At 36.9% G+C, this 23,441-nt stretch overlaps 1 protein-coding gene across 3 annotated transcripts in view; it reads right to left on the reverse strand.

Annotated features, from left to right (window-relative positions):
- The window catches only part of ARHGAP8 (Rho GTPase activating protein 8), a 71,062-nt gene that overhangs the window by 33,997 nt on the left and 13,624 nt on the right, over positions 1-23,441 (reverse strand). For all 3 annotated transcript variants that reach the window (XM_030479025.1, XM_030479023.1, XM_030479024.1), the window contains exons 2-6: positions 16,741-16,852; positions 13,304-13,441; positions 6,856-6,943; positions 3,598-3,729; positions 589-675 (exon numbers count right to left, since the gene is read on the reverse strand). In XM_030479025.1, the coding sequence (XP_030334885.1) occupies positions 589-675; positions 3,598-3,729; positions 6,856-6,943; positions 13,304-13,441; positions 16,741-16,777 (482 nt within the window). In that variant the 5' untranslated portion in view covers positions 16,778-16,852. The remainder of the gene's footprint in view (positions 1-588; positions 676-3,597; positions 3,730-6,855; positions 6,944-13,303; positions 13,442-16,740; positions 16,853-23,441) is intronic.

Here is a 23,441-nt window from a genome sequence, read left to right on the forward strand (position 1 = left end):
CACCCTAGCACTTAGAAATATCTGCCCATTGTTGCCAGTTCCTTGTAGGTAGCATCAATTTTTACAATGCAAAGGAAAAAACCGCACCAGTAAAATACATCCACCTTCACCATTACACCTTCTATCTCAAATCCCTATAGGCACTTCAGGACTTATCCATTAACTTTGAACACACAAGTAGTATCATTCCTATTTGTCTCAGCACTTGAGATCAGACTGAAGGTCTGATTTATTATCTGCTTTATCATACCACCTTGTAACTTGTCATGGACCAGGTTCTATTGTGCTAAGTGCTGGCAAACTGGACAAAAAAGTCATTCATGGTCCACAGAATAACTACATTCTTAAGCGATATTTATCTTAACACACCAGTAACACTACTATGAATTGAGCCTCTCTTTTCTTAGAAAGAAAAGAACTCTGCCCTATTATTCACACCCAAGCTTAAGCTCACTGGACTCATTAGTTTGAGACAGTTTAAATGGGTATTGTGCTGACATATTTTACTTCAAGCCTTTTTAAAAGCAACTTAGAGAACAAAGCACCTTAAACTAAACTGCAAAATGTATTGAATAAACTGCCAAGTACCTTATAAGAGGTTTAAAGATATTCCACAGAATTTTTATGAAGTTGGTTGGATGTACGACATAGAGTGCTTTAAGGTTTTTCTTATACCTAGGAAAAGAAAATGAAATTGTTAGAAGACTGTTGAGTATCACAGATGGTAGAACTGAATAGCTACAACTGAATGGGAGGTATTATTACAAAAACATTATACAGCATTCTTTTCAAATACATTAAAAAGACCCAATTCAGAAGAAATTGAATGTAAAATGAAACCCCCCTCACCTAGTTTAAAAAAATGGTCAGTATTGATGATACAATAGGCCAAGATAACACTACTACATTCCTAAACAATGCTGTTTCATGGATTTAATAACAAGGGGGCAGAAGTGAAAAGAAAAAAAAAAAAGCATTGAGAAGAGAACGAAGAGTCTACAAACAATTACTTCATCTTCTTTTATTTTCTACTTAGAGGAGTTGCAGGCTGGAGAAGATTTCTAAACTTTCAGATGTAAAATTTACACCTAATCCTTTATTTTTACTGCTACCTTTGTCTTGTTTTGTTTGTAATTACTAGAGGTGAAGCCAACTCCACACTGTATTGTACTGAATGGTCCACTTTGTATGAAACAAAACCCTTTCTCCATTGCAGCTTTGCTTGATTCTACAGTGCCATATCATGACACATAAACAATAGTTTCTAGTAGGCTGAAATGGAAACGGAAACCAGGCTGCACAACCAGGCTGCTCTTATTCAACATTATTGCAAAATGAAATTAAGAAACACATAATGAAATATCCTGCTTTTATATAGAAATTGTTGCTTCTTACTTTGCTAAGTTTGCTCCGCAAAGCATTCACCGCTTGCTGTTATGAAACAATGATCATGAACTCCTAAGAAAAACCTTCTTCTAACAGGTTATGATAAGAGGGGGAAAAGGGACTAAGATAACAAATATGACAGTTCTTCATTTTGGGTTTGAATTGGACCCATACATCTTTGAATGACAAAAGCAACATTTTCACAAAGCCACTGTCATACACAAGCAAATAATTATCCCTGTGCAATTGGCACCACTGTGGACAAGAACCCAAAATCAACAATAAAAAGTAACAAGGAAAACTGAATAGTTTTACTGACATTTCTGGTTTAAGTTTGTTTTGTGTATTGAAGCAATGGGCCTAAGTCATTGCTATTTCCTAGATTACAATCGAATGCCCAAAAGACTTTACTGAGCCCCTGCTGTAAACCTTCAAAGCAAGATCTATTCTTTTGAAACTATTCCTGTTGAACATCTGCTTTCATGATGCTAGCTAATTACTTTCATCCTCTGTCCTTTCCTCTGTCCTCTTTTTCCTTTGACTCCAAAACATACACATGGAAGAAGTCTGAAAGGTGCTACTTTTGGTTTGTTTTTTCTTCCTCTGGCTAGTATAGCTGAACACACATGTTGGGCTGTGAATGTCGCTTTGGGCTTCCCAATGACAGTACACTAAGACGTTCCAAGTATGAACAAAATGATGAGTGTATGGTTTTCTCTGACTACCTGAGCTTCTCTGTTCCTCTTTGGTTCTCCTGCTACTTGGGTCATGGTGGGGGAATAAAGAGAACAGATTCTTTGCATAAATGAAAGTCATACTGTCCACTTGTAGGCATGGTAAAAGGCAACAAAGAAGATACTGCCTTTGTACTACCTTCTTTCCATACAGCAACTGTAAATTTGGCCTGGGATTCTCTCAGAAGGAAAATGGTATGAAGCTTTATTTTCAGAAATTTTCAAGGCATGGCAAAAAAACAGTATTGTAGTCCAAATCTCTTGCCAAAGACAAAATGTAAGAGTTCTTTTGCCATTCTTCTCCCTCACCCAGTCCCAAAAAGAACAGACAGATTGCACTGACAATATTCAGAAACCTGCTAGCAAAAATAAACTTTTTTGGTCTGTTGCTGAGTGGAGAGCAGTATCTCTTGAAAGCAGTTAGAGGCTTCAGATGACAGCTTCCCACTGCTGCTCTGATAGCTGCTAAGCACAACCTCATCTTCTTGCTTAGTGAGTTTTAGAGTATCAGGAGGTTATTGGGTGACATTCAAGAAAGTCTGAGCTCTGGCACTAAACTAACAAGAGGTATTGTGCACTTCTCAACTTCAATTTCCAAAGCAAGGTTGTGCATTTCATTGAGACTACTCCTAGCCTAGAAACACCCAATAATCTTTTTCACAGTATCTTTCTTTGAGATCTGCTTCTTATTCCAGCTCCCAAATTGGAAAAATCAGACATTTATGATCCATCCCCCTCAACATGCACACACACATACACTCTCACTATCATGAAAGAACTATATTTTTGCTTTCAGTCATGTTACCTTCTTGAGGCCAACTTACAAACAAGTAAAAACTTTCAAAGAAGTAAAAGACTAACTGATCTCAATAGGAACTTCTTGCTTTGTTGGTAAGCATGCACTTTGAGAGCATAAACATCAGAACTTTAGATTTTATTTACCTAGAAGCTTTGGACTCAACTCAACCTAACCAACTAAACCATGAAGTTATGAGCCATAGCCGTTGCTGCTCCAAAGGTCAGGCATATACGAGTGCAGCGGTCCCTTTGGGGCTTTACATGCAACAACCAACGAACGCTGAGAGATGGACATTTAAAAAGTTATCTTTCCTTTTTTGTACACACATAGCCTTGGGATGATCAAAAGTTTGAACACAGCTGTGAGATAACTGAGAATGGTGACCAACAAAGTGCCACAGGTATCTTGTCAAATAGTGCACAGAAAAGGCAACGGCTCTTGGTTTCGTTCCCAAAGCTTTTTATACCTTTGTGTAATCACTGAAGCACTCAGGCCATTCCTTAGTGCTGCACAGAAGACACAAGAGAACCAACAGCACCTATATCGTTGTAAGAATTTGGAATGGCAAAATGAACTTGCTTAGATGTGAGTGGATTACGAAAGATCTGCTTCCTTCATGGAAGTTAGTTACAGACATTACACAACCCAAAGAGTAAGCCAAATATTTTGGGGACATACTTCCTGTCAAATTCTTTGTAGGCTGTTTGTAACCATTTCAGAGATGGTTTATTCACACTCTTCAGGCCATAGTGAAAGTAGACAACTGTATAATCATTCTCTACATACTGGTCCAGAGTATACTTTAAGTACCTGAGGAGAAAGATAACATTTTAGTTTTAAGACAGTTTACTGGATGAGATTTTTAAAGCAGTAACTGAGAAAGAAAATGTGCCATTTTTGCACAGAACGCTAGTGACTGCAAATTCGTGTTTGCTTCAATATATTTATCTAACAAGTTTCTCTTGCTCTAGTGGCAATGTTGCCAATAATTCCACATCACTGCAAAGCCTGAAATATGAAACAATGCATATAGTTACAAAAACTATGGTGCTCATGAATCACTAAAAGATGAACACATGAAGACCAAATTTTTCCAAGAAATTTTGAAAAATATGCATTTTAACTATAAGCAACTTTATTTTGCTTTCTTCTAGTCTTTGTAAATTCCTTCTTTTTAGCCAAGCAAACAATGTCATTTTTGACTTTTCAAAACAATAGATAATAAATCTATCTCCTATGAAGACAGGTTAAGATCTTGAGTTGGTGTTTTTCAGCCTGAAGAACAGAAGGCTCTGGGGAGACCTTATAGCAACCTTCCAGTACCTAAAAGGGGCCTGCAAGAAATCTGGAGAGGGACTTTTTACAAGGACATGTAGTGACAGCACAAGGGGTAATGGCTTTAAGATGACAGAGGAGAGATTTAGATTAGGAAGAAATTCTACTTTGAGGGTGGTGAGACACTGAAGCAGGTAGCCCAGAGAAGCTGTGTCTGCCCCATCCTTGGCAGTGTTCAAGGCCAGATTGGAAGGTGTCCCTGCCCATGGCAGGGGGGTCGGAACTAGATGATCTTCTAGCTCCCTTTCAACTGAAACGATTCTATGATTCTATGAAATCTTGGAGTTTCCTTTCAATTTAAAACTTTCTAAATTCTTGAAAAATCCATTAGACCTAATTACCAATTACAACTTGTTACTCTAAATGGTTTTCTTGAATATATTTGCCTTTCTGTTGTTTGTGTGGTGGGGTCTGTGTTCATACATCATTTCCCTTAAAACTAATTTAAAGAACTTCAATACTTATCCCATTCTTGAAATAATACTGCATGCTTTATAAGCAGACTTCTGTGTGTTCATTCTTTTATGGTATAGTTTAAGATTGTTTTCTTTTCCCTTTCTCTTACAGTTGAGAATACTGTATGGCCTATCACACAGCTCAATGATTCGAATAAAGCAATGATGGAGGAGTACAATCTGGCCTCATGTCTTGCTGTGTTAGATTTTAACTTTCTCTATCTTATTATTCTGTGATAGAGCCGCAGCTATTGATCTTAATTGTATGTAAGTGATTTTCATTCAATAAAATACGTAGTTCCATGTGCCGTTTATTAGGCTGTGGCTGTCTGCAAGTATCAAGGCCACTTTGACTATCCACCTTTGCATGGAAAGCTCATAACTTCAACTCTCACACTGGTCTCCCACAGTCGCATTTATCTGCTTATTCACTTAGCATATTGTAAATCTTAGCCTGCAAATAGCCTGGGACAAAGACTGCCACTGCAATTAATATAATGCTGTTTTGATCCCCGACTTGAGTATTAACGGTATTTTAATGGAAGAAGTAGTAGTAACAGTCATTCAAGACTTTTTAAAGAAGAGTTTGAAATTAAAATATAGCTAAACAGATATTCTTACATATGGAGTGCCTGATGTTTTATTTTACAGCATGTAAATTCCTTGGCACACTGCATCCAAAAAGCCTGTACTTGAGAAAGTTTTGTGGGCATAAAATAACCAGTATTTTTCTACAATTACTTGTTCCAAGTCTGTAACAGAATTGTGGGGACATTTCAAAAGCTTTATCAAATCAATTCTTTTAGTGATTTTATCACAAAATACCTACCAATCTGGGCCTACTCTGCAGCTTTTCCTCAGAATTCAACATCTGGGTCTAACTACTTAAAAGCAGATAATTTGGTAGTTATATTGCTAGCTTCACATTCAGACACATGCCTTCAGTTGTCTCTTAGCACAGTTTCTCTCTTAGCACAGGCTTTCCAAGTGAATTTGATGTCAGCTCAGATAAAGGAAAACATATAAGTGTTTAAGTCCAGAAAAGCATAAGGGCTGGAAACACTAGTTTCATTGAGGTGTCTCCCCACAAAACTGAGGAACGCTTCTTAGATCTGTTAGAAATGTGGTTTGTCACACTCATTTCTTTGGCATTTCCTATTAATCACTGCAGGTAGCTCCTCCAGGTGATGGGCTGACTGGAATGGTTCTTCCTCCTAGGGGCTAACATTCCCTCTATGCTACAAGGAGAGCGTTGACTTAACGCTGTGGAAATATCCTAGCTGTGAAGAGCATAAAAATTTAGAACATGGTCTCAAACACATTTCTGAAGTAACCTGTTTTCTAATCTCTTTCTGTTTCTGAAAAGGCAACAGCAACAGTCCTTTCCAGTGGTAGAGGGTACTGACAGCTGAAAGGTGCTCAAATATTTTGGCAATGAAGGCTGCACAAGAAGTCCAAATAGTTTTAAAACACTTAACGAGGGCAGGACTCTCATGGCAGAACAGATCTCCATGTAGTGACAAACTACAAGGCAAAAACATGTCCTGGTACCTTGCTTCAGCAAGTGTATATGGAAGAATGTTGCAATTTTACATATTTACAACCTCTTCTAACGCAAAAAAACAAACATTACAAAGTGAGATACATATAAAATGGTTAAGCATAATATACTGTACATAATGCAGATCTTTATAAAAAAGGAAAATTACTCAGATGTAAATAACTAAACAATGATCTTGCTGAGTGAGTTAGGAGATAAAGTATAACAAATTAAGGCAAACACTGCTATTCATGAGAACATATGTATGGAACACTAAAATACTAGAATTGCTTTTTCTTTGGTCTTCATCATTAATTCAATTTTTAAAATATAATCAGAATTCATTAAAAAAATCAAGACGACAAGTTAATTTCAGTACACAATGAATTGCTTCTGCTAGCCAAGATTCCAGGTGAAGTAACTCTGGCAGTTTCATCTACATTTCATTCACTTAACATTAACACTAGTAGGTCTTACATCCTATTTTCATTTCACTTCTTGCCTCCCGCTTCTCCTGCCTGAAAGCTCATTCACCTGGAAACAAGTTAATAGGAGTTCGCATATAAAATGCAAAGTAGTCCACACAGGAGACTGAGAGAAACTTACTCCAGTAATCTGGTGTGATTGAGCTGATGGGAGGGGGGCATACGGCAGCAACTGAAGGTAATCACCTTCCTTCCAGAATTGTCATCACCTAGTGAACAAAACAATTAGTAAAGACAACACTCATTTACTTATGCAGTTGGACCTCACTGATCTGAAGAATGGCTTGTATCTTCTGATACTTGGGACTACCTCTATTGCCCATCGTTACTCAAAACATACTGCGAACCTTCACTGTCAAATCACATTGCCTACAGAAAGCAATTTGGCCACCGCTGCAAGGAAATGAAGCAGTTGCTGGGAAAATGACGAAGCTAAGCTGAGAAAGTCATGTTTGAAGGCGGTTGGCAGGGCTCAACTCCTGACAGTAGAAACTTAAGCCTTCCTGCAGCATTCAGTTGTGGAATATAACAGGTTTGCTTTCTCTAGTAGTCTTGTAAGTGACCTGTTTTCAAACTCTTCATGCTTTATTTCTGAAATTTACCAGAATACCACTCTGCCTACAAGCACTTTGGGCATCTGCTTTGTCACATTTCTGAGCTAGATTTTTTTTAACCCAACTTAAGCTTTCTTAGATACTGTCTTCCAGAAGCACTGCTACATTCAGCCCACATTTAAAACACAACAAGCAAGGCATACAAGTATGCTTTGCATAACCTGTTCCTTAGGTCCTCTGACAAAGTGACCTTAGTTCCTCTGACAAAGCATATATTGCTGCACTCCAGTTCATTTACTCTTTGACTCATGACAGCTTCACCCACACTGCACACTGTCTATACAGACAAGGTTGGTGTTCATGTCATGCCCACCCCACACCCAAGTTTGGCTTTCTGGTAAGTCAGGTGCAGAGGTTAAATCATGCTCATACCGAAGGTAAATTGGCACTGAAGGCTCTGATGTGTTAAGATTTTAACATATATCTACATGAAAGATACCATTCCTTTAAAAGCAGTATAGAAACATCCCTGCAAATGTTTAATCTGAATTAATATTTGAGACATTCTTGGTATAATTCATTCTGCGTTAGTAATTCCAAGCCTGTCATCACCAGAAACCACACCACATAACCCTTCAATTGATTTGTTGAGCTTTACCTAAAAAACTAGTTAGTTCTTTCTGCTTCTTGCTCATTTTGCTCACTGCTTTTACCACTGGCAACCTGTTTTCACAATTCCAGTCTAAAAGTTACTGCAAAATTGTACAAAGTTGTTCATGTGACAATGACATCACTCAGCTGAAGCAGCTGAGTGTACTATTTACCATCCCACAGGGCGCTCCAGACAATAATCATATCTCCTCCCAGCCTTAATTTTACCGCTCGGAAACAAGTTAGATCACCTATCTCTTCCCTGACCTTGCTATTCTCTACCCTGCTCTGATCTGAATGAATCTTTCCTAAACACAGGTGGCAAGAGTTAGATAATAAATTGCAGATGAACATCACATACAGGACTTAAAAAGATTTCCTAATAACATCAACATCATTGTCTTTACTGAAAACCAAGATGAAGTATTAATTTAGTTTGACAGCTATAGCTGGTTTATGTCTGATAGCCATCCCACTCTTGTTTCACAGAAAATCACTTCTCTCTTCTTTTATTTATACAACCAAAGAACCTTCTGATATTTGCTTTAACATCCTTTAAAGATCTAACTCAGCTTGAATTTTTATAATTATCACTTTAGTCCTATAGTTTGGACTTCCAAAACATAGCTTTCTCTGTTGGCTGTTTTTTTCTTCCTGTTCTTTTTTTGGCTGACTGCTTATTTTTATTCTCTCAAAGGTGTTTTTTCATCCCACAAGACCTGTTTCATATTAAAAAATAAATTCTGGCTCCAGGGTTAAATAAGGTGCTTGAGCACCACTAAAGTAAGAAGGTGCACAACATTACAATTGTATGTACTCAGGTATGTCTGCATATTGTTCTTACACAGACTATAATTTATTACCTGAAGTTACTTTAAAGTGTCTTATTTGATATTCTCAGAGTAGTTACAAAGGCATTACAATGTGACATGCATTAATACAAATGATGTACTAAAATTAAATTAAAAAACTAATAAAAGTTTATTCTTTAAATCATTACTTATGTGTGAAAAAATTGCTGTTAAAATGCACTGTAGAATAGTGTTAGAGACGATAATTTTCACCAGCAAAATAAATCTAAGAAAGATCTCCAGTTAAAGTACTAAATGAGCCATTAATTGCTACTGGTGGTCATATTCGACTACTTGAATCAAAAGCCAGAAAAAAATAACCAGCTTTATAAAAGACTGTAAACAGATACACACTTAGAACATAAACAAACATAATTGCCTAGTTTCAATAATGGGAAATATGGGAGGCAGAGAAACTTTCTCAAAATTACCAGCAGAGCAGAGCACCTCATTCTCCCACACAAAAGTGCAAACCAGAAAAGATGACCAAGAACCTCAACTTCATTAAAAACTACATAACACAGTGCCAGTTTCCAATTAGTGACGGTGGCTTATGAAAACAAAGAGGCTGTTCTTTCTTCACAGGTATCAATAATGTTTTGAAAACCATCGAATTTTAACATGACATATGAAGTGCTGATCAAAACAGAAGGAAGCTTCCATTGCCCTCCATCAGAAGGGCTGTGGCTGAGCACCCTGGGAAATGTCCATCGCATTTGCTTCCCAGTCTGACGTAGTCTGAATCCCATGACTTTGAGAATAGAATTTTTACCCAAATATGTGGAAGTGCAGTTTGAAGGGTAAAAAGGGGAGTGGCAGTTATCTGCGCATTCAAATGAGAGTATAACTGGAAGCATGCCGATTTTAAATCAACATTGAGTATTTTATTCCACAAAACCCTCATTTCCCTACTAATTGGACTTACTCAGTTAGAACTGAAAGATGCCTCTTATCTACAGGGAACCAAGCAAAAAAAGAAGTGCAATTTCAGCTTTTCTCCTTGCTGTTTTGCTCTCGGATCAAAAACGTAGTTTCATATTATTTTATTCCACAATGTCACCCAATATCTAATGTCACTAAACACTTTTAGATGGAAGCAGAAAACATTCAGCCTCTCTGAAAAATGCACTCTTCCCATTATCTTTCCGCAAATATTCAGAAGGCAAACTACAGAAAATAAGGAAGCATGATGCACCACATATGCTTATAAGTCCCTTCCTTTTTGCCACAAAGAAAAGTAATCTAAAGTTTCTTTTAAAGTAACAGATTGAAATTTCTCTTTCAAAATAGAAATACAAAGAACCAGCACTGTAGCACTGTTGCATTTACATATGCTTAGCCAGTTGCACACTGGTATTTATGACACAAATCATTCTGTAATTAATATACAATTATTAAAGCTTACATCTTTTTAAAATGTCCTCTATTCTTATTTAATTAATTGTATTTTCACACTGGTTGAATACAGCTCAAAAAATCTCCTTTGCATATACTCAAAGCTATTGTTATGGAAAACAGCTATAAATCATTTTAATTTGTGAGAAGCAAGAAGATATTTTAGGTTTGGTTTTTTTTTACTCAACTGTTGGAAACTAGATAGCTGTAAGAGATGGATAAATTAATGCAAATATTTTCACCTAAATTCATTCTTTTTCTTCAATTATTTAAGAAAATAAATCTCATTGTCTTTCAATCACAGAATTGAAAGCGAAGTAACAGCTTTCAGAATTGCTTTAAAACAGCCATTCCAAACACTGAAATTATACTTCGCCTTATTCAAAGAGATTAAAACCATTATAAAGTAGGTAAAAATAATTTAAAATTCTTTGTTTCAAAAGCGACTGGCTTCTTCCAAGATGTAATGGAGATCTGAAGAGTTCATCCTTCCCTCACTTGAATCTAAATCCAGACAACATTCAAACTTTACTCCACACCAGTTCACAGTGGGGATGGAGAAGTCTCATTTTGTGGAGGTGAAGCATCTTCAGATCATATTTCACCTTCCCCATGACCTGAATTCTTATGCACACCTCTGTGTTCTCCTTTTACATCCCACCATCAGAGCTGCTTTAGAGGGTGCAGACTGCTGTCTGGAGCATGCTTCTGGTCTGTGCTTTGCATTTAAACTGTCCAGTAGATTTGCAAAACCCCATCATATATTTCTGACTGAAATGGCAGTTAAAGTCACTCTTTTTTGAGAATAAACAGTGGCTAGGGGACTTACTTCCCTGCAAGAGACTGCAATTGAGTACAAAGCCATCAGAGATAATCCAACATTTCAGCCTCTTGGTATTCATCTTGTGAATACCTCCATTTGTGATGGCGAATTTAAGCCAGGAGCATACCTTACATTTGGATTTTATTTCAAGCAAACGCTGATACAGAGCAAGTTTCAAGATGAAACTATGGAAGGTACAGGTAGGTCTCTTTAAAAAACACTGTGGCTTTCACTCCACCATACTGAAGCACATTCCTATTTTCTAACACAGGCATAAGATATATGCATGAGATGAAGCCAGGTGGGACTACTCAGGAAAAGGCAGGCTGGTTATAATTCTGACTCTACCACATGTTCTCTGTTTTACCAGCAGTAAGAGCATGAATATTTAAGGCGAACTGCCCCAGTGTATTTCATTTTTCTCATTCCAAAATATCCCCCTTTTTTTAGTTCCCCCACCACTTTAACTCTTCCAAGTCAAATGACAGAGTCCTTCTGAGACTACAAAAGTTACATGATCTGTTTGACTTGGTAATAAATAAACTTTTACTTCTTTATTTTTAAATAAAGGGAATGTCTTATTGATCAGACAAGGAGAACTTACTAAGATTGCCAACTTGTCCCTTTTTTCCCCAGTCTGAAAGGGTGAAGAAGAGGAGCTTTGTCTAAGTACAGACTTATGGGTTTTCAGCTCATCACCTGGTAGCTCTGCCCATAGCTACAAAAATCACGAAGGCTCCTCCAAGGAAAATAAACACTAAAGGACCTTTTAGGATTAACAACACCAAATAACAGCTGCTTATGACTTCCACAGCAGCTTTAAGTGAGTGAAGAATGAGAAGCAACAACAAACATTTGTAAAATAGTTGTTCATGGTTAAAACTGAAGCAGTAAATACATGGCCCATCGCGATTTGATATTGAATACACTAGCAGGATCAAAAAAGGTTTGAATCTCTCTTTTAAAGATCATGGTGCACTGCACGATACAGCAGATGGAAGAGATTCTTAGGTGGACAGTTATAGTGACTCTGGTGTATCCAGTGTGTCAGTTAACACATGTATTTCATGCTTTGTCAGTTTGATTTCAAGGGTTTCATTATAACTTCTTTATCTTAGTATTTTCCCCATCCCAAAACTGTTGCTTGTGTGAGAAACATCCTAGTGGGTTAGCAGGTGGAAGCTTTTGAATCACAAGACTGTGAATCTGTTATTCCCTTGTTTATGAATTTGAGTCTTATGTTAGGTGGTTAGTTTTGAAGAAGGGAAAAGGTAAGTATTATCCATGTATAACAAGCTTCCAGAAGAGAAGTTACTATGGGTAAAATTCTCCTCCCATTGTCAGTCAGAAGCCAAATTACCACAGATTTCACTCCCCTAGTCACTCATAGCTCACTAGAGGTTTTGCTAAAGTGGATTCACGTGAATGACATCCTGTTTACAGCTTGAATTCAGGAAGGTACCTACATATAACCCAAGTCCATAATTTTCCTGAAAAATCATAATCTAGGCTCACTGAAGTATGAGGTGCAAAAAACAAGCACAGCACAATCCTAGACTTCATTAGGATGAACAGTGTTAAATACTGCTATTTGTTTCTCATTGTATAGATTTCTTTAGTTCAGGATTGTGATTATTAATGCTACTTTAACAAACACATTGGTGCCAAAAATGAGCCCAAAGGAAAAAAATATGCTATGCATACTGTAAAGAAGTGCTTTTATATCTTAAACATGCCTGCATGTCTTATACGCTGCCAGACTGTTTTAAAAATAAATAACTGTAAACATTGAATGATCCAATAGTCAAACATGCTATGTACCCATAGCTTCTCTCCATGTCACAACAGAAAGTCAGATGATAAATGCAGTTAACATTCATGTCAACAGTTTTCTTTCTGCCTTTTGTTAGTTTTCATACAGTAACCCCTATCTCTTTGGTTGCACATCCTTTCCAGGGCAGACTAGAAAAATGATTACATGTGACTACACAACACTTCAGGTTATTCAGAAAACAAAACAGCTTATCACAAATAAATATAGATGTTACAACCACGGCTAGGCCTTAGATTATAATATATTGCTATAGTTATATTTTAAAGCAAAATGAAGCTCAAATATTTGGCTTATAATTCATCCGTAGAAAAGCACTGAGTTCATATATCACTATTCAGCTGCTTTTCAGGATGAAGGTTGAAGGCATCAACATGATTCTTATGCATCACCTTGAGGAGTACAGTAAGAAAAATGTGGTAAGGCGTGTAGTAAGTTAAAGTCATAGTATTTTCCAAACATACCTCCTAACTGGATAATGCCATGTCTTGCAACATCATAGTAGGGGTGATTGATATTTAGCTCAGGATCCTCAAGTGGTGGAGGCATAAATGTTTCTTCCTGTTCTGACTGTGTATCTTCTGCTTCATCTTTCTGCAGTTCTAAAGGAGCAAGCAAGAATGTTTAAGTCCTAATGAACAGAGAAAAACTTTTGCCTCCAATACATTATTTAAGGGTTGAGCTGTAGCTCAGTCTGACAAAAACATAGTCATTTATCACTCTTTGTTGTGGCTTCAAATCAGTTTCTTGTCTTTTACCCTTTCTCATGTGTGGGAAAAGCAACCCTTCAATACTTCAAAGCTATCTTCATGTCCTCCTTAAGATTAGTATCTACTGTTATGCTCAAAAATCTCAACAATGACTGGACAGCTGGCATGCTGTGACCTTGTTATTTACAACTGGTAGAGTTTTCTCATAATTTTCTATACTCCCACAATCTATCTTTGTATCCATCTACAGCTTGTCTTTTATTTCTAGGTTGCCCAAGTGGAGAAGTCGAAGTTTCAGTATGCTACCATGAGCATTGACAGCTACTCCACAATAACACCCTGCGTGAACGCTCTCAGAGAGCAGACTCATTACTTTGCATAAAGGTAGCAAGTTGCAAACAAATCTCCATCTCATCTCCCCACAAATCCACTGTTTCCTTGAAATCCTTTAACTTCCTGAACTTGCAATAGGGCAATGCAGCCACATGTCCACTCGGCACATACTCCAGCCAGAGGCCAAGCAAAGGTATAAAAGCCTGCTCAAAAGCGCAGTAAAACTGAACAGGCATCCTTCCCCCAACTTCAGTAGATTCTGGACTATATCCTAGAATTAAAATCCAGTCTGTACTGAAATAAGCAACACAAGGTCAACTGATCCTGTTCCAGGTTTTTTTTGGTTCCATTTTATTTTTTTCCCCAAGTTTTTTCCAAACTGTTATAAGCTTCAGAAAGAGCTGGTCCTAAGTACCTATCCAAATGAACACAGACTTGGAGATAGTTACTGTCAATAATGCTTCTACACTATTCATGTGAATGTTTTCTAGAACCTGAGAGGAATAACATTAAATTGACACACTAGCACGCAAGTGTCTTGGTGGCTTAAAAGAAGAAAAGGTACACATAAAAAAGAAAATTCTGATAAGGTGCATCATTCCCTGTACGTCATCCATCTCTTTTTATCATGCAAATTTTAATAAGGTAGAATTAACAGTTTTATCTATAACATTATTAGTGCCACTTTAAAAACAACTTAAGAATATTTCGCCTTCTGATCATCTGCATATTTCATATGCCTTGACCACCATGCAAGACACACTAGGGCAGAGAGAACATATTAAGTATTGATTTCAGCCAGATTTATGTGCCAGTACCTAATAAATGCTAGAGGAAAAACTCTTAGTAAATATTTCAGAATGCTTTCCAATCAGTTTCTCAGTATCCTTCTAGCCTATAAACAGGCACATGAAAGCTTTATTGTCTCATTTTTATTTCTAACATTATTTGTACTAAAAAAGCATTTCACAAGGAAGAAAAACACCACTAGTGGCTGGGCTTCTCAACGACAAATAGGATTCAGGAACATATATACTACTTTTACATTTCTTTATGTCTGAATTCACATTAAAGCCTCAGAAAATAAATCAGCAGTCCCATAGGAAAACAAATCTGCCTTTAGAAATAAACCATCAGATTCCTCCTTGTACACACACAAAAGTTTAAATTTTTATTATTATCTCCAAAATGTGTATTTTTCTACCCTTTAGAAGTGTATCATATGTACTCTAACCTTAACTGGAAAAGCAGTATTTTACTCTAAAGAATGTTTTTGACCCAAGAGCTGGAAAGAATAATACAAATATACTGTAGTATATGAATGTCATGATTTTTTCCATTTTAGAATATTTAAGTCTTGTTAAAACTCAGAACAAAGAAAACAGTGTTTTGTGTATTACATTTTTGATTTGGTTTGTTTAATTTTTTTTTCATGTCTGAGCACTGTCACCACCTAAAGTAATAAAAAGATGCAAAATGCTGCAAGGAAAAGAAGTAGAAAATGCTAGTCTGTGGGGACATGAAGCAGGAGCTGTGAACCATTAACTTACCATAATCCACTGAAACTTAACATGCTTTATTAAAAGCAAAATGTATATTCAAGGTAAATACAACAGAAACAACCAATATGTTAACTACAGCCTCTGGTACAGAGAGGCAGAGGTAAATCCTTCTGTAAAAAATTATTTTGTACTATGCATAAAAAAAAAGACAGGTTTCCAAAAAGCAGGGGTAAGGATTTGTAAAAAAGTATAGATATCAAGCTATCTGGCTTTGAGATGTTCCAAAGAACCAGAGAAGCAAAGTAAATACGCATGCCCGTTTGTACTGCACTTATTCGTAGAGGCTAAAGAAGTCCCAGTAGTAATCATATCTACCAAAAAGCTAGTTAACCCTAATCTAGTAAAATAATTCTTTGTATATTCTTTTTCTCCTTCCCCTCCCCCTCCCCCCCCTTTCTTTTTTCTTAATGTGTGTACAAGAGGACTGGAGCTCAATAGATGTTTTGTAATAAACACAAATACAAATAGAAGACTCATTGTTCCAAATTGGTGGAGACCTTTGCTCCATTTTCCTCTTGCACATGATAGAGGAGTTTATTGCCCTGCTCCATAAGCTGTAGCAGAGGATCATCTGTTACTACTTAACACTGTTATTGCTGCTTAACCCAGGTTGGGAGACAACATGAGGGGCCTGATCCAGGGCTTGCCAAGGCTGAGGGGAAAATTGCTTTCAATGGATTTTGAGTCAGGCCCTAAAAGTTAAAAGGCCAGCCAGCTGCTCCTGAAAGTCATGACATGGAGGAATCAGAGCTAAGGTGAGAAATGAAAGGGAGGCTGAGGTCTGGGGCGAGTGGGAACAGGGGGGCAAGATCTGGAAGATTCTTGTTCCAGGGTTCAGCCTGGCATCCTCAAAAACTCACAATTAAAAAAAAAAAAAGAGATGCTGATCTTTCAAAATTATGAGGCTGCTAATGCTATAGTCATATTGCTCAGCTCAACTAACACCTTTGGAGATAACATGCAATACAGCAATATCTATGTTCATTCAACACTTGTCTGTTTGGAGTAATGACTCCCATTTGTACCACAATATGTGATGATGGTGATATTCCAATAGCCTAGAATTGCAGTAGGAACATCTACCAATAATTCATAAAAGCTGAATGTATTAAACTAACCTTCAACCCTAATGGCTTTAGTGGGGTACACATCAGTACAGTGGCTGTAACTCATATTGGATTGCTTCAAGAAGTATTACAAAATACAGGTGAAGCCTCTCGCTTACTGAAGATCCTCTATTAAATTACCTGTAACTCTACACAGATGCCATTTGAAGTATAATAAAAAAATATTTACCTATTTCAGCTAGCTTCTCATAGTCAATCTCTGACATCTTTCCCCTCAGGAACACGACTATGCAGATCTCGCTAACTGATTCTTGCAGGATGAAAAGGTCCTTGGGTCAACCCTACAGAAATAAACAATAGCAGCTGTTATCACAATGCGGCATATTTTACCCACTTTGCAAATATACAAAGAAAACAAAAAGAAACACCCCAGAAACCTTTCTGTCCAATTATTGTTAAGGAACCAGCTCATCAGCACCTGGCCACCATCTTTTTACAACATAGAATATTATAAAAATATTTTAAAACAGCAGTCCAAAGAAAGAATAGCTTTGAGAAAGAAAGTTGTATGGTAACAACTCAACAAATTAACCTGTTTTTATTTCAGGGTAGTTGTTCTTCAAAATACTTACATATTACACATTTTTAATCATAAATCTCAATATTGCAGATTAATTCCAGAAACAACTAAGCCTTAATTTTTTTCTTAGTTTTGTTTCTCTGATGAAGAAGATACATATACTCCATACCCTCACACCAAAGTCACTTATTCTATAGCAGTTTTAAGTTTTATTACAGGAAATGTTCTATACCTCACATCTCACATGAAAAAGCTTCATGAAAATTTCAAGTGAGCATTAACACATAAACAATCTGAAAAAACCAGCAGTTCCTGTGCGTAATGACTGCTTTTTGTCAAACACTGTGGAGTGCTTTGTAAACAGAATACTAAGTAACACACCCAAAGTGAGCATCTGAAGTAAAGAATACAATTCAGGAGATCTGTTTCCCCAAGCAGCTGCTCCAAAAAGCAAAATGAGTGCTTCCCTTAAATTAAAAACCGAGACTCAGGTGTGGAGGTAAGAAAGAAACCGAGCTTTTATAACTCTCCTGTTAATTTAACATCCCTACTTTATACCAGTTTGTTTTCATCTAAATGCATTAAATAAAAGGAAAACAGCAAATTCATGGCTTAGTTGTCAAAAAGACATACACATGCACGTTCTTCTCTGCCAAGAGGTTAGATTTCTGTATTGCTCCTTCAAAGCCCTGAAACTGGGAAATTATTTTGGACCAAAAAAAGACCAGACAGTTTGCCTGCTTGGTGCTGCCCACCCTGCACATCGCAAAGCTTAAGTAGGTTTATTCTAGACCCGCAAGCCTCAAAGCCAGACACCATCCTTTGTTTTTTTTTTTTCCCCTCAGCCAAAAAAGGGATCTATAAGTAGTTTTCTAGAAATAAAATGTGCATTGACAAAACAAGTAAATGTCTATTCAATTAAAAGTATATGTTTTCCTGAGGAGGAATTAGTCATTTGAGCAATCACAGGTACTACGTGTGTGAAGCAAAGCCAGGCTCTAACCAGCTAATGCAAAGTCTGTCCTTTGGGTATCTGTTTACACAGGCAAAACAAATCTGCATCCTAGTATATGACTACAACTCCCAAGTATAACAGTAAAATAAGCGCCTACTAACCATCCTAATATTTAAAAGACCTTCTAATGGCTAAGGAAGGTTTTCCACAAATTTTCAAAACACTTCACATATCTGATACTCATAGTAATTATCACCAAAGGCAACCATGCATTTCCATAACTTGCTGCATTGCAGATAAAATACGAACATGGTTCTATCACTTTGAAGATTTTTAAACACCAACTGTTTTATAACAATCTTATTTGTTTCCTGATGAGAATGTTATATCTTTTTACATGAAACTCTCAATTTAAAAGCACATACAGAAGGAAAAGTCCTGTTAAGTTCAGAAGAGAAAATTACGCGACTTCTCACTAAGCAACCTTGCGCTCCACTTTGTTGAACCTCATGAGGCTGGCATTGGTCCACCTCTCCAGCCTGTCAAGGTCCCTCTGGATGGTACCCCTTCCCTTCAAGGTGTCAACCGCATCACACAGCTTAGTGTCATTAGCAAACTTGCTGAGGGTGCACTCAATCCCACTGTCCATGTTGCCAACAAAAATGTTAAACAGCACTATTGAGATATTTTCAAGGGGTTCTGAATTCAACCTACATCTCCTGCTAGAATTCACATCTCTTAGCCTCCAACCCCACCAAGCATTTCAAGCAGGCCTTTCTGCTCTGTGCCGAAGCTGGAACGTGACCACAATAACCTCTTTGTGACTTACTTTTCTGCTACATTTTACAGTTTATTTTTCATAGGCTTCCACCTACATTCAGCCAAACTTTCAGAACCAAGAAAGCCAATGTTCGATATATCTGATCTTCACAGCCTTCACCCCAACCAAATATTTCCCAAATCTCTTATAAGGAAATGGGGCTCTACCTTCCTTCTAAAGTACCTATTTACACCAGGACTTTCCATGCTATTGAATTTTAACCGTAAATCATAAATAAAATCAGAAGTCATAAAAACTAGGCAATATCTTTGACACTGGAATGCTTTTCAGATGATGTGAGTAGTGAAAGTCTCGATGAATCGATGGAACAGGGAAAAAAGCCATCTCCTTGAGTCCCCAACTAAAATAAAAAGAAAAAAGATACAGTCCTCCTGTATAGCATGGAATGAAAACCAATTTCTCCTTCACACTAATTGCTACCACTATAGTTAGAAGTAGTGGCTCTACCTAAAGAGGACAGATTTAAATCTCTCTGAAAACCTACTGAAAAACATCTGGCTTCTGTACAGCAAAGTTACTGTACAAGTGAGAGCAACTATGGTAGGGTTAAAACATTTGCAAACATTTAACACAAAGTTACTAGGAAGCTAGAAATAATTTAGGTGGAATCAAGGAAAAAGGGAAAAGGAAGAAACCATCTGCCTGGTTTTCAGCTTACTGTTCCCTTGGGGCTGCAATTAGAAAGTTTCCAGTTACAAGACAAATTTATTGTAGCACCCTCGGAAATTGATTTCCCGTTGACCACAGCATTCTCTGTTCCTAGGAGATAACATAATCTCCTTAATAGTGTTCCATGCCACGTATCACTGTTTCTAGTAAACTGTCAGATTTAGTGCCTTCCCCCACCTCACACTGCCAAATAGACAGTAAAAAAAAGCCCCAAAAGAGCCGAACTACAAGCCTTTTATTAATAATAGAAATTCAGAAGTATTTTACAAAATACCATAGTCTATATCTCTCCACAGGCAAGGTTATTACTTACTGACATCCCTAAAAGAGCATTACTTTATTGAAAACGAAGGCAGTCACACACACAGAACTGCTTGATAATGAACTCGCATTTACGGATAGTCCAAACAAAGGCAAGGGATTCCTCCCAACATTTGTCAAGGCACAGACATATTTGATGCCTATTCTTTTTGTTCACTCAACTGTCAGATATGTTCTTCTTCAAATTTAAAAAGTGTGGCTTCTCTTCCCTCCTCCCCCCTCCAACGTTCTTGCCTTCCACTGATATTCTTTGTTACTTTTTAAAAGTGTGACACAGCTCACTATGTAACATCAGTCTGCAATTTACATTTTGATAGGATGAGAATTCTGTGTAAACCCAGTATGTGCTAAGGGGTAATGTCTACAAAACCAGGTAAAGTGGTTTCAGAAGATTATTTTATTATTTATAATACTGCAGAAACTTTGCTATGGAATTTATAAACACAGCAACACATGAGCTGAGTGCGTAATGTACTTGTGAAAAGTTTATTCAAAACGTCGTCCTTTTCTTCCCATAGGTTGTCGGCACTAAATAGTATTTTTTCCTCAGTGTATTTCCTATACAATGTCTACCCAAACACAAAGTCAGTATTCATCATTAGCAGTTGCTTTCAGGTATTTGATACAATTTATTAGATACAATTTATTTTCATATTCTTTCTTGACCTACCATTCCTTGTTGGCAATATGTTGGTGAAAATCAGCTGGACCCTGCATAGCAAGTAGACATCAAGACTGACAGAATTGAAATACTCTTTTCAAAACAAAGTTCTGCAAAGCCTGGGAAAGTAAATATTCTAGTGTTACCTCCACATGTCAATATAGGTAAGTGTCATTGAATGCTGAAATTCAGAAAAATTTTAACAGCTTTGATTTTATTAATTTTTTCCATTTGGGCTCTAATCCCAAATTGATTTTACTACTGTAATAAGGTCCACTGATATTGGCGCAGTAAAGATAAATATACACAAATTCCTAAAACTGGCCACTTTTCTCTGCAATGTCAAAACATTTTTTTTTACCAAATTTTGCATAAAAAATTCATTTGCAAATGAAAAAATAATTCAATGACTTTTTTTTAGAAAAGAAGGATGATGACAGACAGGTTGGTAAATTAATATTTACAATTAGAAAACTACTATTTTGAAAAGTTCGATACAAGTTTACAAAAGGTTATCCAACTATGTATGGATATCTCAATCAACTTTCAAAGCATAATCACTACTCTTAATTGCATCTATATAAATTGATTTCCAGGTCACTTAACACAAAAAAATGCCATGGTAGAATTTAAAGGAAAATACTAGAAATATTCATGCAACTGCTCCGCATTTACCTGATTTTAACATGGTTTGGGTTCTTAAATGTGAAGTTGACAACACTGTTCTTTCACAATTAACAAAAACATTAAAGATTTTATAATGGTTAATACCACACGTCTCCATACAAAATAACCCTGTGCTGTAGCATCACTATTCTGTCCCAAAAATAACATATGAACTTACGCGGTTTTAAGGCTATAATGAAAAATATTATGTTAAAAGAGTAAAAATAAAAATTAAATGCATATAGCCTTAAAAAGAATCCAAACAAAAACTTTATTCTTTCTGTACCACATTAGTTTGGGGAATTTTGAGCTTCTTTTCCTATAATGATCAGAGAAGCAGCACACACAAAGGTTAATTCCTGCAATGGGCTGAGACACAGCTTTGAATATTCGAAAGAAAGGAAGACAGTCTCCTTGTCGTGAGTCTCTGTGCAATATAATACCCAGTTACACACTGATCAAACAGCACTGATTTCTCTGAAAGCAATTTCCTACTACTCATCCATTTGGTGCTTGGAAAATAGGCAACAGCATTTACTTGGTGATGGTATATATTGACCTAATTTGGAAAGAAGCCCACATTCATGCGGCTGGTTTGTTTGGGTTTTCTTTGTTTTGTTTTTGTTTGTTTTGGGGTTTTCTTTGTTTGTTTGTTTCCTCCCCCGGTATTTACTCTTGAACAAATACTAAAGCATTATTCTTTAATTACACAAACACACACCCCAACATTGTTTTCCTGTCTTCCTGTCTACCAAGTTCTCTGTTTCTCCTTTTTTCTGTCTTGTCTTGTTGCTAATGAAACACGACTGAACGAGTAAATGTGTGTGTTTGTATTCCCTTAGTACTTAAAATTATACTGGCAACTAGAACTGTGATTTTCTAAAGAACCGTTTTCATTTGTCATCATGTTTGGTGAAGCTTGATGGCTCAACAACCTCAATAAACAAATTTCATCACTGAGTTACCAGTGTGAATACAAAGCAAACTGTGCTCACCATGTGGATGTACAGCAGCAAAGATAGGAGAGACCAGTAACTTTACAGAAAGAGTAAGCGCTGTTATCAAAGATGATAAATGTAATTTTGAAGCATCTTAACCCCTTGTTTAGAACAAAAGAATTATAAATGTTGAAGGGAAGGGAGGAAGTGCCTACATGCTATGTTGTACTTGTTCTGATAATAAATCAGACTTCAGTTTCTGATGCCATAAACTGAGTAATGTTTAACCAGCACCGCATTCATTCAAGGCTAACCTCTGTTGTATATAAAACAAACAAAGCAATGTTTGCTACACTGTGCAAGAAAGTGAATTCTCAGCAGGGAGCATGGTAAACAGGGAGTGTAGCACACTTCTGAAATGAGAAATTTTTTGCTGGACAGTTATTTTTCCCCTCAGAGAGAGCCTGGGGAGAAAACAATGTATTCATTTGGGTTGGTTTTACACATTTGTGTATAACAAAATTTAGAACATAATTACTTGAAATAGTACAGATGCTGGAGTGATAAAAAGATTCAAAAGTACAACGTTACTGCCTCGTACAGTGCAATGACACTCTTCCTGTGGCAGGGCCTATGTTGTGGTCTGGGATGTCATTTACAGGTTGTCCTGGGCCATGAACAACCTCCATGTGAGGTATAAACCCAACTCCATCCATTCCTGTCTTTCCTCTGATTGCCAACACTGGACTGCAGGCTGCCATGCAGACCCCACTCACCTAATAAAACATTTTCCCATGGTTATATACTATGTTCAATCTCAAAGTATACTGCAATATGCCTGCCTCTATAGTGATTGTGATCACCTCTGTTGCAGGGTAGGAGCAGGTAGGTAAACAGAACAGGTTACACTTTGAACCTCAAGTTCTACTAGACTTCCCATCACTAGTTTTCCTCCTCTACTGGGAAATCGGTGACACATTGTCAATTCGTCAACCATGAAATATGTAAGCACAGTCTCTTCCCTGCACTCTGCCGTACCTTCTCTGCTGGAATGAGTCAAAAATCTATTTATGGGAAGAATTAAGCATGTCAGAGTGAAATAAAGATTGTTTCCCTACTGCATATAAATATCTCCATGTATCAGCCATTCCCAGTTCTTAAAACACTAAAGTAAAGGGAATATTTTGACCCATTACTAGCAAAAAGGTTTTGGAATACTCTTTTGTTGTCTGAAATAGTGCAGCTATTTTCTTATCACATCCACTGGTTCATGTGGCACAGTGCAAGCACGTGGAAAAA

The sequence above is a fragment of the Strigops habroptila genome, chromosome 3 (genome assembly GCF_004027225.2).
Source record: "Strigops habroptila isolate Jane chromosome 3, bStrHab1.2.pri, whole genome shotgun sequence".
Classification (NCBI taxonomy): Eukaryota; Metazoa; Chordata; class Aves; order Psittaciformes; family Psittacidae; genus Strigops; species Strigops habroptila.